General features: G+C 36.5%; 3 protein-coding genes across 3 annotated transcripts; all 3 read right to left on the bottom strand.

Moving 5' to 3' along the window:
• Positions 1–3,083: 3,083 nt before the first annotated feature.
• Positions 3,084–4,554, bottom strand: LOC134006244 (uncharacterized). Its single transcript, XM_062445332.1, has 5 exons — positions 4,500–4,554; positions 3,690–4,379; positions 3,449–3,571; positions 3,317–3,360; positions 3,084–3,203 (listed from the first exon to the last, which is right to left on the bottom strand). Exons 1-5 carry the CDS (start codon positions 4,552–4,554, stop codon positions 3,084–3,086), a joined length of 1,032 nt encoding a protein of 343 aa, XP_062301316.1.
• Positions 4,555–5,531: 977 nt separating this feature from the next.
• Positions 5,532–11,538, bottom strand: LOC134006083 (uncharacterized). The gene is made up of 5 exons (XM_062445146.1): positions 11,484–11,538; positions 10,659–11,354; positions 5,865–5,987; positions 5,729–5,772; positions 5,532–5,603 (listed from the first exon to the last, which is right to left on the bottom strand). Exons 1-5 carry the CDS (start codon positions 11,536–11,538, stop codon positions 5,532–5,534), a joined length of 990 nt encoding a protein of 329 aa, XP_062301130.1.
• A 2,000-nt stretch (positions 11,539–13,538) lies between these two features.
• LOC134006078 (uncharacterized) lies at positions 13,539–15,203 on the bottom strand. Its single transcript, XM_062445140.1, has 5 exons — positions 15,146–15,203; positions 14,360–15,055; positions 14,121–14,243; positions 13,986–14,029; positions 13,539–13,860 (listed from the first exon to the last, which is right to left on the bottom strand). The coding sequence occupies exons 1-5, from the start codon at positions 15,201–15,203 to the stop codon at positions 13,741–13,743; spliced, it is 1,041 nt and encodes a 346-aa protein (XP_062301124.1). The 3' UTR covers positions 13,539–13,740.
• Between the last annotated feature and the right edge of the window lie 567 nt (positions 15,204–15,770).

Genomic DNA, 15,770 nt, shown 5'->3' with positions numbered 1-15,770 from the left:
GCTTGAATATAGAGGGGGGCTGGTAAAGTAGGTTTGCCATTAATTATAAAGTTGCTTTGTGACTGGGAAGCAGCAGGCTCTGTCCAGGGACCAACAGGCTGTGTCCTGGAAGCAAAGTGCTGTGGCCCCAGAGCAGTGCGCTGTGACAGGGGAGCATCACTCTGCAGTTTTATTGTGAAATGTGTGCTTATTACTAGCAAAATAAAAAAAACAAAAGGGATAAGTTCCATTCTGCTTTTGCAATGGAGCTTATTTTCTGCTTCATTGTTGAGGAAATAATGTTTTGGCTGTGAGTGTTTCAAAACTGTGTTTTGTTGTGAAATGTGTTGTGATCGACAGACAGGGTCAGTTAGACATCTCATTAATTGGTGGGCTAACAGGTGCAGCTTATATTGTTGCGTTGTGTCATTATGCCGGTTGTTTGTTGACAGTGGGAGAGAGTATAGGCCCTAGGATTTTTCGCTGAAAATGCAGCCTAGATAATTCAAATAGTTGGAGAAGGTCTCTTTTTTTAAGTTACATTAATAGCCTACCCATTCACTTGTTCTAATCTGATGTGACTGATGAGTGGGTGGAGGTGACCCTACTTGTGCTAGCTTGGTTAGCTCAGTGCATTTACAGTCTATGGTTGACTAATATAGTATATAATGATGCTAATGTTGCTAAGGTTAATGCTAATGAAAAAAACTGAACATCTGTGTCCTTAAGAGAGTCTTTCAGTACAACTCAATGCTGAACAAGACTTATTAGGTGACCAAAATTTTAGAATTAACTTTCATGAACTGCAAAGACACTGAAATAGAGACAGCTATGTCTATACTGCAGAGGTACTGATTTTTCAATTACAATGTAGCCACACCCTAATGCATACCCTACTTTATTGTCTATTCTACTGTAAATGGAACCATGATTTACAAAATGAACATCATTCTGTATTGAGGAAGACTTAAAACTAGCCATTTAGACTCATTCGGAAAATGTTTACTGGAGTCTTAAATAAAGTGAGAAGTAATGTCACTATCTAATAGACTTCCTACAGTTGGTCTTCTCTTTGGAGCCAGTGGAGCTCCAAATGGCCTCTGTTGACCATTAGAGAGAACGCAGGTGAAAGTCACTTCCACATTGGCTTCATTTTTCAGACCTTGAGCTACCCATTTCATTTAGTCACAAAAAACACTCGGAGTGGGTTAAAGTCACTGCTACTTCCTTAAGGTTATGTGGCCTTTATGGTCACGACTACAATAATAACCATGGGGTTAAGGTTAGAGGAGGATTGTAGATGTGTGTTTTTGAAAACTGTCCAGACTCATGCTAAGAAACAGGAAATGAAGAGCGGCCTGTTGTGGCAAAGCCCACAGTTTGGTTAATACCTCAATTCACCTCGACCCCTCTGTATGTGGAAACCTTTATATGCCATCTGACATGCACCACTGCTGCAAGTCTTAACTACTGCCACTAACTGGCATATTTTATTCAAACTTAACTTTATAATGTTTTTGAGCAACTGACATTATGACTTATTTCATCATTTTCCTTGGGAAGTCTAGTTAATGTATGTGTATGCCAAAATCTACAGGGGTGAGGAGCACTGTTCTGGGGGTTCACAGACAAATAATATTAATAAAAAGAACTTCCTACATTTCCACACTACCTTTACTAACCTCTTGGATAAAGTCAGGAAACAACCATTTGCACTAGTTAGATTGACGGTGCTATGAAAACCAAGAACGCATCAAGTACATGCCAAGAATTGGTGTTTGATACTTGAAATTATATACATAAAACATGATATAACCTAAAATGGTAGTAGGTTGAAGGCTACTAGGCCATCTTCAAAGTCAAACAAGGACAAACTGTTTATATAAATGAAATAGAATTGAAAGACATCACAATATGATTTGGATAATTAAACCTTGTTAAACAATGTTAAACCTGAGAGTTGCTATTCTTAATACTCACAAGGCCAAGTCTAAAATCTGCAACAGAACACAAACAATTTAACCTACATTATTTCAAATCAAGCAGTTTTTTAATGCACAACTCAGAAGGTGACTTTGCTTCTCAAGACTTCAAAGGGTCATTTTAATCAAGGACTAGCCCTTACTGGAAACCACTCTTGTGCCTGTCATTAACCCTGATTGATTATTGAGAGAATGATCATAATAATGAAAGCACAGTGCAGTTTCTGAAAATAGTAGGCTACTTAAATATAATAATGTGATTACAGGTATTATGTGATGATACGTTTTATTTTTAAAAAGGCAAACAGTTTGGTAGCAGAACCACAACTTTGATCCCCCTAATTGAATAATGGGGCTACATGAAATGCAGAATATGATGGCCTGGGAAGACATTCATGACATTTTGGTGTTCATTTATTGGCTATTTTAGACTTATAAATACAGTTTATGTCAACATGCTGTAGAAGGCAAAACTACTGTTTGGTAAACCTCCTTACAGAAACCTCCAATATAATATAAAGTAAACAGATGGATGCCTCATATCAGACAAAGTTCACATAACTTTGACATAACTCAATGCAATGCAAATTTAAAGGTTATAGTACTCTATTGACCATGCAAATACAATATATTTGTAACCCTCACACACACAACTTATATCATTCAACTGCCTTAAGCGACTTAATGCTCTGAATGTGAACACAAACATTGTCTCAAGGTCAACGTGTTCTATGATTACATTTATTTTATCAATACTGACACAAAATATACATGGAAATGCACATACTAAGGTAAAGCTCATTCAGGAAGAAAATACCAGTAGGTGGTTGGACAGTGTAAATCAATCAAAAGATACTTTTATAATCTCAAAAAGAACATGATTTAAGGGTTAAAGATGCATATTTTATTTTTAAAGAAAAAGTAACAGACATCATGTAGACATTAAAGCACACTGACAAGCAACAAAGAGAGCAGAGTGTCCTGAAAGTGCCAATTACTAAACCCAACCTAAGCATAGATAACAACATTTGTCTGAGATTCACAATGCAAAAATGTATCCTAAGACTTACACTACAGTAGACCATAAAATAGTCCATAAAATAGCTCAATAAAGTGTTACCACTACATCTTTACACTGGCGTACACACATTCACTATTAGTGTTGTTCCTCGCTTTTCTCGATCTGTTTGCCGCGTTGGAACTAACAGCAGCATATTGAAGGTTGTCTGCGTCTTGATAACCCTGCCAATAAAATGTGTAAAGTGAATGAAAGCATGATATAAACAATGTCTACAACATGATTATTTGCATTGTTATAAAAATGTGGTTAAACAGTTAATTAAACCCGCATTCACCTCTGCATCTGCTGTTGATGGAGCCGCAAATCCCTGTTGACGCTCTGATCATAAAAAAGAGAATGCTCTTTTATTCACAAAAACATAATTCCATGAATGAGCTGTCATAAACAAGATATATTTTGGCTATACCTGACTGGCAGCTGTTTTTATTTTTCATCTTGTACATTGAGGCAGCCAATAAAACACTGAGGATGGTGGTGAACACCAAAGCGCCACTCAAGAAATATACCAAGACAAGAGAGTCTACCTCATCTGCAGAGAGTCAGAAATCAGAAAATTAACTTTCAGCATGTTTACAGTTTTTATCCAAAGCTTGATGAAAGTCTAAGACTATATCAGATGGGACAGTGTCTCATAATGGGTTACTTACGCTCAAAGTCCAGTTTGGTCCCGTCTCCAAACACTATCTGTCCACATGAGGCGACAGCACAGTAGTAGGTCCCAGCATGAGAAGGATTCAGAGGCTTCATCGGCAAATTGTAGACACAGGTGTGTGTTTGTGTGTTGGTGTCCGTATTACACTGATCATTCCTGCCTCCATGTGTGTAAATGAGTCCTGGATGAGATTCTTCAGAGTATTTGAACCAGTAAACACTGTGTTCTCCATCATCACAGGTCCCAGTGTGTACTGTACAGTTCAGAGTCACAGAGCCTCCTGGCTGGATGCTCTCAGATGACGACTGATGGACCAAAGCCGAATGCTTTACATTGAGAGTAGTGCCCACCAAAAATTCTGACATACTTAAATAACAACTAACACAGTAGTAAGTAGCTGAGTCTGAAATGTCCAAATTTGTGATTGTCAAGTGATTTTTACCATTTGTAGTATCTAGTTTAAAACGATTGTTCTTAAATTCATCATGAAAAGTACCATTTTTGCTAAACACATATAGGGTGGACATGAGCCTTGGTGTCTGTCCGAGAGTTTGCTTATACCAGTAAAGCCTTGTTGCAGAGTCATCTTTGTAGAAACATTGTAATGTCAAACTTCCACCAACATTAGCGGATATAAAACTACTTTCTTGTTGAGATGAGGAAGTTTTGTCATTAGTTGCTTGAGCTGATGTGAAATAAAAGACAAAAAAAAATAAGAATTCATTTTAAGTGATATAATTCAGCAAAATGAATACATAAATACTTGAAACATTTGTACAAGTTCTTGTTACAAAACACCACTCACCCATTTCCCCCAAGAACAGACATGCCAGATACAGAGCAAGATTCGGAGATGTCATTGTGTTCAAATCGCTGTGGTGAATGGAAAGAATCTCTATACTTCTCCTCTCTTTAGAGACAAGGGTGCAGTTGATTGGCCAAACAAGTCACATTGCATGTCCTTATTAGGAAACATAAACACATGTTGACTGTAACCTGCACTGTACTCTTTTTTTCTTTAAATAAAATCACAGGTTGAGAGGTATAGCAAGAACATAATGGTTCATAATGTTGGCATTAGATTTTGAATCACATAAAAAATTGATGATCTTTATATATAGTAAAACCACTAGTAACATAATAATGTAACGATATAGAGAAACCCATTTCTGCTCAAACCGAAAGCACTCATCATGTTGAGCACATTAACTGTTAGGCATGATACTTTACTAACTATAGTACTATTTGCCAGATGTAGTCAGTATTTAACAAAAAAAAGTAACCTATTTTTATGACTTGTGACCTGTTTATTGCCAAGTAGGTTTGCATATAACATAATTTTCCTTGGTGTTGTGCATAACAAACACAAATTGATTAGTTTTTGCCTGGAGTAGGTTTTGTATCATGTTTGTGGTTACTGTAGAAGTCTACAGCAGAGCCCGGCTGATACTGGAATTTTGGGGCTGATGCCGATACCGAACCCTGACCCTAACACATTTTTTGTCATTAACCCTAAAATGTAATGACGGTATAATCTTTTATTGTTTATCATTTAACTTGAACTAACTGTTAATAAAGCCAGATGAATGCAACCAATTAACCACGGTGATGTCACTGATTAGTTTGTGAACTCCTGTTTTGAAACCTCTAGTTTGCATTTTGACCATCACCATCATGGATGTTTTGTTTTGTTTTGTTGTGAAAGAAAACAGCCCTGAACCAAACCAAAGCAAATATTTATCTCAAGACTATAAAAAAGATTCAATAAAGTGTCACCTTACTCACAAGCACTACATATTTACACTGGAGTACACACATTCACTATTGGTGTTGTTCCTCACTCTTCTTGATCTGTTTGCTGCGTTGGCACTTCAGCAGCATAATGAAGGTTGTCTGGGTCTTGGTAACCCTGCCAATAAAATATATAAAAGTGAATCAGATAGTGATTAAAACAATGTTCACAACTTACTTATTTGTTATTGTATAAAAATGTGTTTAAAAGGCAATGCAACAGTAAATTAAACCTGCATTCACCTCTGCATCTGCTGTGGACGGAGCTGCAAATCCATGTTGACGCTCTGATCATGAAACGCAAAAAATATTATGTTACTCAAAAGCGAAATATCATGAATACAAGCTGTCATAAACAAGTGGTATCAATTACCTGTACCTGACTGGCAGCTGTTTCTCTTGTTCATCTTGTACATTGAGAAAGCCAGTAAAACACTGAGGATGGTGGTGAACGCCAAAGCTCCACTCAAGAAATACACCAAGACAAGAGAGTCTACCTCATCTGCAGAGAGTCACATATAATGAGATATTACACAGTTCTCAGATTTATCTCTATTTTTAAGTTAAGTCTGTCTTTATCAGATGTAACAACGTCTGGTAGAAAATTACTTACTGCCAACATCCAGCTTGGTCCCGTCCCGCACAGATGCCTATGCCATTTTTAGACTAATCATGAGTGATAAAATCTCCATCAGTTATTTGCAAAGTACCACACTAAGGCCTTACTGTCAAAATTAAATAATTTATTATCAATATAAATTCACAATAACTTGTTTCAGCAGTCAATTGGAAACTTACTGTAAACAAAAAAATCATGTAGTGACCCTTTTGTAACTGCAGTGTACACTCTTTATATTAGATGATATTCAAGTTCACAATAAAACAAAAACTAAATTAAAACAGCCTAATGTCCATAGACATCTCTGAACAATGAAGTGTGTTAACTGTCCTAACAGAGTCCTAACTGTATCCTAACAGTAGCATATATGGTGCTACAAATACCCCTATAGCGCTAGTTATTGCTTTAGTGCACGTACGTGTGTGTTTGTGTGACTATGAATGCAGCGCGTGTGAGAGCACAGCATCCTGATAGCTCTGTGTTGCTGCTTATTAGACCAATCCCCCCCCCCCCCCCCCCCCCACTGGACTGACAACCAGTTCAAGTTTGATTGATGTGTGTCCTCTATCGGCGGTTGCCATGTTGTGTTTTTACCGACTGCAGGTTCAGGTTAGAGGAGGTAATGTTGACTCGCCGCATTTCAACACGGATGTCTTTTCCCCTCTTGACTCGCCTGCGGGACGTGACATTGGGGGCGTGGCTACATCTTCGATTCTTCTGTTGATTTCGAAGGTCGAGATCGTGAGGTCATTTCGATCGATATTCAATTTACAAACGAGATTGTGACACCCCTACACAGCTGTAATGTGTTTTGCTTTGTTTACTTTTCTAGTATTTCACATCTATAACATAATTTATTGTCAAAACAGAGCTGTTAATGTGACTCATGCAGGATGGAAATGTGTTAGATTAATGTGTGTATCTTACAATTATGTTGAACAGGTGTCATTGAATGTATTTGGGATTTTGTAGAAACATTAGTAATTTCAATGCAACAAGGCTTGTTTGCAAAGAAAGTATGAATATTATCTAATTTACATACATGCAAAAGGCACAGGCACAACATGAGCCCTATTTTAACGATCTATAGCGCATGGTGTGAAGCATGTGGCGCAAGTGTCTTTAGGGCGTGTCCAAATCCTCTTTTACTATTTTAATGGTGGAATGGTCAATTCACCAGGTGCATGGTCCAAAAGGTATACGGGTCAATGACATATAAGGATTTTCAACAACTCAATTTTAGAATAAAAAAACAAGCATATCTAATGCAGTAGTTCAAACATTCAGAATGTTGTGTACCTGACAATTCATATTACAATTTGAAAGTGATTTTAGTGGGGGTTTTTCGAGATCAATTGGCACTGGCCTGAAAAAAAAGTAATTTGGTGCGACCATGATTCATCTTGAAATATCTTATCTAAATAAAAGACCATCATTTACAAACATTAAAAAAAAATTCAAATACTTTGTTTCCAAACACTTTATATTACTGAAAAACTGAAAAAGATGTGAAGCATGTTAAGTAAATTGATTTATTTCAAGATGAATCATGGTCGCACCACATGACTCTTTTTAAGGCCAGTGCCAATTAATCTTGAAAAACCCACTAAAATCACTTAATTTCAAATGTATAATATGGATCTTCAGTTACACAACATTCTGAATGTTTGAACTACTGCATTAGATATGCTTGTTTTTTATTATTCTACAATTGAGTTGTTGCAAATCCTTATACGTCATTGACCCATACACTTAAGTCCCCTCATTAATCATAGGTGTGTTTTGGGCGTAACACGTGGTAACCAATCAGAGTGTCTTCTCCCATTCCCTTTAAAAGCCAGGAGCACTGTCACTTTGGTGGATTGCTATTATAACGTTGCATTTGTCAAGCAATATGTTTCAATGATAAAACATGAGTTACTTTTGCTGTAAAGAAAGTAGACTAATGAACTGCTAACCTGACATGTTATTCATAAAAAGGAAGAATATGGAGTTATAACTGACCAGTCTGATGAGTGTAGAGGTGTGTGTGGTTATACTGTAGCAGCCTGGTGTCATCAGCTGATTGAATAAACAGTGAACAGCTGTGAATAATGGCACTGTGCTCTGTACAACATCTCAGAGGCTGCACATTTATCAATATATCAGTCCTACAGTATACAGCTGTGGATAACAGACGCTGTAAGAATCATCCACATTCATTAACAGATCAATACAGATATTTTAACTACAGATGCTTTTCTTGTTGATAAAATCCCTAAGTGGAAGTGGAGCGGCTTTCCTCCAGAAGCAGACGTGGTTCTGAGACCCATTCTCCACAAAACACTAAGAACCTGCTTTGTGCTGCATATTTTTGCGTCTCCTCCCTTCAACCGTGCATGCAGCTGCACAGTGCACACCACACAGACACTGTGACGCTTTGTTTATGTTTATTTACATTTTAACTACAGCTTTGGTTCTCTTTAAAATGTTTTCATTTAGTCATGGAGTAACAGGTAAACTTAGCAGGGTTTTAATTGTTGCTCTTTATAAAATCTTGATAATGCACCCCTTGAAATAACATTGAAGTACGCACCAATGACTTCAGACCTTGTTTTTGTTGGTCAGAGGCATTTCGCTTTCCTCTGCCTAAAAATAGTAACGTGCCAACAATGAGCCTGACCACACCTCATTTTGAGACCAACACGCCAATGGGCGCACAAACCGGTGCAAGTGCATTTGCTATTTAGACAACATGGGTGCAGGGTGAGAAAATGACAACTGCATCAGTCTGAAACTAACAAAGACAAATGCGTTGCACCCACCATCCGCTGTGTGCCGGATGCAAGACCCTGGTTGCTCGGCAGTGCAGTTTGCACATGCATTTCATCCTTTGTGGATGCTTTGCGAATTTGACACTATTTTTTGTCTCATTTGCACTGGTTAAGTGGCTGCAAAGCCATGCAATCCTTTTGTGGATTTTGCTCTTAATTCATGAATCAGGGCCACAGGTAGTGGACAGCACTTTTCTGAAATAGCCAACATGCAGTAGGTGGTGGTAAAAGAAAATACAACACTGCAGTAAATGATTCAAATGTTATTTTTACTTATACTATCTGACTGTGGGCCAAAAAGCCACACATGTGAACAGTAATGAAACAAAGTATTGTATGTGAAGAGGAGGTCACTGAGTTCTTTAAGTATGTCAAATTCTTATTAGACATTTTTAGGCTTTCATACCTTTCATTATTATTATCATATGAGCAATTTCTCTCCTCCTGTTTCACTCAGCCACTCTCCCCAAACTCATCCCCAAAACTCATGATATAGTTGTTCCAATCCAAATCATTTTCTGTTGTCATATAATGAAATGATTGTGAAATTAGATCAGAACATGCACTCTTATACACACATGCATGAGATGCAGCACTGGGTAGCTGAAAACTAAAAGAGCTCCAGGCCATTAGAAGAAACCTTTCTGTGCCACATTACTGTGTGGTTCCAGAACAACTTGCTATGTATCCAGATTTAATATACGTACTCATATAATGTCTCATGGTCTTCAAGTCTTCAAAATTGAATTATGTTTATTTTATTATCAATATAAAATCTGCACATAATACAAAAATACATAGTTTGCCAGAAAATAAAACCAATGCAGACAACACACAACAGTTCAATCTCTTTAGCTTTATCCTGAAAACCATTGAATGCCTTCTACAGTACAGATCAAATCATTTACTTATTAAAACACAAAAATATTATATTAAATGAAAAATAAAAAAAAAACTTGAGATACACAGTTTATCTGCAAGAAACAAAGTTGTGCAGTATCATAAAAAATACCAAAGCAGAGCAAGATATTTAAGAAGCTATAAAACTATATTTCTGTCAAACTTGGAAATCCATGTTACACATCCATGACATGTCAAAGTACAAGTTCTACTGCTTTACGCTGTAGTACACACATTCACTCCAGGTTTGGTCCTTCTGTCTTCGTCTGTTGGTCAGGTTCTCACTTACAGCAGCATAATACAGGTTGTCTGTGTCTTTGTAACCCTGGAAACAAAGTATATATCAGTACATTATGATATTATTCTAAAACAATGTCCAAAAATCAACATATTAATGTGTTGAATGTTTAAAAAAAAAAAAAAAAAAAAAAGGATTCACCTTTGCACCTGTGGAGAGACCTGAGTTTCTTGCTTGAGACTCTGGTTGTGAAACACAAAAAAGTAATTTTATTCAAAAGCCATGTTCATTGACAATAAACAGATATAAACAGTTACCTGTAGATTGGAAGCTGTTTCTCTTCATCTTGTACATTGAGAAAGCCAGTAAAACACTGAGGATGGTGGTGAACGCCAAAGCTCCACTCAAGAAATACACCAAGACAAGACAGTCTACCTCATCTGTAGAGAGTCACATATAATGAGATATTACACAACTCTCTTATTTAGCTCAGTTTTGAAGTTAAGTTCAATTAGGAAGTAGTCATGTCTTTATCAGATGAAACAACATCTCCTAAAATGTTACATATATTACATACAGAGACTGTTAGAAAAAGTTACTTACGCTCAACGTCCAATATGGTCCCGTCTCCAAACAGTATGTGTCCACATGAGGCGACAGCACAGTAGTAGGTCCCAGCATGAGAAGGATTCAGACTCTTTATCGGCAAGTTGTAGACACAGGTGTGTGTTTGTGTACTGGTGTTCCTCTCACACTGATCATTCCTGCCTCCATGTGTGTAAATGAGTCCTGGATGAGATTCTTCAGAGTTTTTGAACCAGTAAACACTGTGTTCTCCATCATCACAGGTCCCAGTGTGTACTGTACAGTTCAGAGTCACAGAACCTCCTGACTGGATGCTCTCAGATGCCGACTGATACACCAAAGCTGAACGCTTTACATTCAGGGTAGTACCCACCAAAATGTGGAACACACTTAAAGAGCAACTAATGCAGTAGTAAGTAGCTGAGTCTGAAATGTGCAAATCTGTGATCTTCAAGTGATTTTTACCATTTGTAGTATCCAGTGTGAGGCGTGAATTGTTCTTGAATTCATCATGAATAGTGCTTTTTAATTCATATTTATAGAAAGTAGAAATGAGCTTCATTTTCTGTCCCAGAGTTTGCTTATACCAGTAAAGTCTTGCAGCAATATTAGCTTGATATAAGCATTGCAAAGTTATCTCTTCACCAACATTAGCTGATATAAAACCACTGTCATGATGAACAGATGAGGATGATTTCAGATCAGTCGGCTGAGCTGAAATGAAATAAGAGACAAAGCAAATGTATAGTTAATTGAATGTGATAGAATTCAGTGTAATCAGTAAATATGTGAAAAGCAACTACTCTAACAGATAAAAGTTGGAATCATTTAAACGCAACTCACCCATTTTCCCCACAAACAGACAAGTGAGATAGAGAGCAAGGTTCGGAGATGTCATTGTGTTCAAATTGCTGTGTTGAAAGAAAAGGATCTCTTTACTTTTCTCTATAGAGACAAGGCTGCATTTGATTGGCCGACAGTCACATTGTATGCCCTTATTAGGAAACATATACACATGTTCACTGAAACCTGCACTGTTTCCGTTCTATTAATAGAATCACATGTTGACATGTATAGCAAGAACATACTTGTTCCTAATGCTGGCGTTAGAATTAGAATCAATAAAAATCAATTATCTTTATATACAGTAAACACACTAGTTACAATAAATGGAACCCATTTCTGCTCAAATTGAATGTAGTCAACATCTTGAGCACATTAATGTTTTTTATTTGATGTAGGTTTGCACATACAAGGAATTTGCTTTGTTTTGGTGCATAACCATCAAAAAATAGAAGGTAGAAGAAAATAACTATCAAAAAAGACTATCTATCTATCTATCTATCTATCTATCTATCTATCTATCTATCTATCTATCTATCTATCTATCTATCTATCTATCTATCTATCTATCTATCTATCTATCTATCTATCTATCTATCTATCTATCTATCTATCTATCTATCTATCTATCTATCTATCTATCTATCTATCTATCTATCTATCTATCTATCTATCTATCTATCTAGTCTAGCCAATGTATGTGTATGCTAAATATGGAGGCAAGTTGGACAGATGTGTCACACAAAGGACTGTAATATAATGTGCTGCTATCTACATGGCTGTGGGTAAAAAAAAGTTAAAAAAAATTGTATTGGCACAATTAAAAGTGATTCCTCTGAAAAAGAGTATTAAAATATAATAAAGTGAGATGAGATTCATAGTTTAGAGACCGTAGCCCAGAGGCCCTGTTGCACTGTGCTAATGGGTCTATGATAAAGCAGCAATGAAAAGGGACAACAATAGAGAATTAAAAAAATAAGACATTAACCCTTTGTAGGTCTGCTCCACGGTTTGGTAGAGGTAACGTTGTGTCATGATATCTAGTCAAAAACAAAATGTATTTAACCCAAACTTTTTTGGCAATCTTTACCACTTGTATGAGGTATGTAATGCACAAAAAGACCATCAGATTGCATTATGGTTGCTATAGATACAGGTAGAAAATAAAACAAATCACTGCAGACATAAGAGATACTGCTGAAGACATTTTTGAAGTTGGGTTTCATTTTTTCATCTTGTACCAGAACAGAATGAGTCTCTAACACGTTTAAAAAAAAGTTTTGAACAAATTAGTTCTGAATGAGGTCTGTAGAGGTCTGTAAAACCAAAAATGAAGGGTCAATGACAAAAAAAATGAATGTTGTATGTTGTCATTGCCTCAAAGAGGTAGGAAAAGCAAAAAAAAAGATTTTTTAAATAGCACTTTCTTGGTGTGACCTACAAAGGGTTAAATAGAGAAACAGAGATCACAATGATGAAGAATAATATATGCAGTAATGAGTGACTGAAGTGCAGAATACACTGGCCTAGGAAGACATTCATGCCATTTCATGTCAACACGAGTCGTAACTACTGTTAGGAGTCTTAGATTTCTGTAAAACCTCAGATATAATATAAAGTAAACAGATATGGAGGCCTCATATCAACTATAGTTCACATTCAATACATAAATTAATTCAGTGCCAATTTAAAGTGTATTTTATACACATACACTATATATTTAAACATCACACACTCAACTCTGTTATCATACAACTGCCTTAAGTGATCTAATGTTCTAAACATGAACATTGTCTCAAAGTCAAAGTATTCCATAATTACGTTTATTTCATCATTACTGACACATTATTCATGGGAATGCATAACACACTTAAGCAGGTTAAAACACATTCAAGATAAACAAATACCATGTTTTCCATCATGATCCTCGTACAATAGCTTCAGCTTAAACAGATCTAAATATACTTTTATAATCCCAAAAATAAAGTGATTTAAAATTAAAGACATATATATATATATATTTATTTATTTTTTAAGTGAACAGTATGAGCAGATACGTCCTGTATATTAAAGCACAATGACAAGCAACAAAGAGAGCGGATGGTCCTGAATGTTCCAATTACTAAACCCAACCAAAGCACAGAGAGTTCACAACTTTTGACTGCAGATCATGAAACACATATTGATCTCAAGACCTATATGTAAGACTGAAGTACATGATAAAACAGATTCTAATAAAGTGTCATCTTACTATGTTCTACATCTTTACACTGGAGTACACACATTCACTATTGGTGTTGTTCCTTTCTTTTCTTGATCTGTTTGCCACACTGGCACTGAAAGCAGAATACTGAAGGTTGTCTGTGTCTTGGTAACCCTGCAAATAAAATATAGAAAATTAATTTACAGTTTGATTCAAACAATGTCCACAACACAAATAATTACTGTGCTATACAAATATGTTTAAATGGCAATGCAACAGTCAATTAAACCTGCATTCACCTCTGCATCTGCTGTGGACGGAGCTGCAAATCCATGTTGAGGTTCTGATCATGAAACAGAGAATGCTCTTTAATTCAAAAGACACAATGCCATGAATACAAGCTGTCATAAAAAAGTGGTATCAATTACCTGTACCTGACTGGAAGCTGTTTCTCTTGTTCATCTTGTACATTGAGAAAGCCAGTAAAACACTGAGGATGGTGGTGAACACCAAAGCTCCACTCAAGAAATACACCAAGACAAGAGAGTCTACCTCATCTGCAGAGAGTCAGAAATCAGAAAATTAACTTCAGCGTGTTTTCAGTTTTTATCCAGACTTAATGAGAGAGTAACACTATATCAGATGAGACAACATCTCCTAAAATGTTACTTACTGCCAACATCCAGCTTGGTCCCGTTTCCAAACAGTATCTGTCCACATGAGGCGACAGCACAGTAGTAGGTTCCAGCATGAGAAAGATTCAGACTCTTCATCGGCAAGTTGTAGACACAGGTGTGTGTTTGTGTGTTGGTGTTCCTCTTACACTGATCATTCCTGCCTCCATGTGTGTAAATGAGTCCTGGATGAGATTCTTCAGAGTTTTTGAACCAGTAAACACTGTGTTCTCCATCATCACAGGTCCCAGTGTGTACTGTACAGTTCAGAGTCACAGAGCCTCCTGGCTGGATGCTCTCAGATGCCGACTGATGGACCAAAGCTGAACGCTTTACATTCAGGGTAGTGCCCACCAAAACGTGGAACACACTTAAAGAGCAACTAATGCAGTAGTAAGTAGCTGAGTCTGAAATGTGCAAATCTGTGATCTTCAAGTGATTTTTACCATTTGTAGTATCCAGTGTGAGGCGTGAATTGTTCTTGAATTCATCATGAATAGTGCTTTTTAATTCATATTTATAGAAAGTAGAAATGAGCTTCATTTTCTGTCCCAGAGTTTGCTTATACCAGTAAAGTCTTGCAGCAACATTAGCTTGATATAAGCATTGCAAAGTTATCTCTTCACCAACATTAGCTGATATAAAACCACTGTTTTGATGAACAGATGAGGACGATTTCAGATCAGTCAGCTGAGCTGAAGTGATATAAGAGACAAAACAAATGTATAGTTAATTGAATGTGATAGAATTCAGTTTAATCAGTCAATATTTCAAAAGCGACTCACCCATGTTCCCCATGAACAGACATGTGAGATAGAGAACAAACACTGGAGATGTCGTCATGTTCAACTTGCTGTGTGAAATGAAAAGTTCATTCACTTTTCTCCACTGCTCAAAGACAAGACTGCTTTTGATTGGCCAACCTGAAGTGACACTGTATAGGAAACATGAGCACATGTTCACTGCCATCGCTGTTTTTTTTGGTCCTTTTTTTTTTTTAAGAAGAAGATTTATAGTGGTGAGAAATTTACAGTATGAAGAACATAAAGGCTTCTTATCTTTGCGTTACATTTAATATCGCTGAAAAATAAACAACTACAATATCCAACATAAATACACCAGTAACAAGACACAGTGGAGTCTCTTTATATTCAGTATACATATTAACATTTGGTAATGAATAGGAAACAATCCATTTTTAATCTAGAATTGATCATTTCTTTAAACTGTAATCTGGAGAAACAACATTGCACTCTGTGCTGTATTGAAGATATGTTTTACTACAATATACAAACAAGGTATGAAGCTTTGATCATTATGATCAAAATGTCATCCATCAAGGGCTGCATGATTATTCTAAATAAGATCATAATGTTGATTCAGACATTATACAATCTCATTGTTATGTGA

This window comes from Scomber scombrus, chromosome 23 (genome assembly GCF_963691925.1).
Source record: "Scomber scombrus chromosome 23, fScoSco1.1, whole genome shotgun sequence".
Taxonomy (NCBI): Eukaryota; Metazoa; Chordata; class Actinopteri; order Scombriformes; family Scombridae; genus Scomber; species Scomber scombrus.
This window is presented reverse-complemented; position numbering and strand designations above follow the sequence as displayed.

Bases quoted from the DNA above. Each gene is read 5' to 3' on its own strand.
- LOC134006244 (XM_062445332.1), bottom strand. From the start codon at position 4,554: ATGACATCTCCGAATCTTGCTCTGTATCTGGCATGTCTGTTCTTGGGG. The intron at 4,380-4,499 runs GTGAGTGGTGTT...ATTTCACATCAG, and splicing joins TCTGTTCTTGGGGGAAATGG to CTCAAGCAACTAATGACAAA. The intron at 3,204-3,316 runs GTGAATGCGGGT...TTTTATTGGCAG, and splicing joins CATCAACAGCAGATGCAGAG to GGTTATCAAGACGCAGACAA.
- LOC134006083 (XM_062445146.1), bottom strand. From the start codon at position 11,538: ATGACATCTCCGAACCTTGCTCTCTATCTCACTTGTCTGTTTGTGGGG. The intron at 11,355-11,483 runs GTGAGTTGCGTT...ATTTCATTTCAG, and splicing joins TCTGTTTGTGGGGAAAATGG to CTCAGCCGACTGATCTGAAA. The intron at 5,773-5,864 runs GTACAGGTAATT...TTTCATGATCAG, and splicing joins GAGAAACAGCTGCCAGTCAG to AGCGTCAACATGGATTTGCA.
- LOC134006078 (XM_062445140.1), bottom strand. From the start codon at position 15,203: ATGACGACATCTCCAGTGTTTGTTCTCTATCTCACATGTCTGTTCATG. The intron at 14,244-14,359 runs GTAAGTAACATT...GACTCTCTGCAG, and splicing joins GACCAAGCTGGATGTTGGCA to ATGAGGTAGACTCTCTTGTC. The intron at 14,030-14,120 runs GTACAGGTAATT...TTTCATGATCAG, and splicing joins GAGAAACAGCTTCCAGTCAG to AACCTCAACATGGATTTGCA.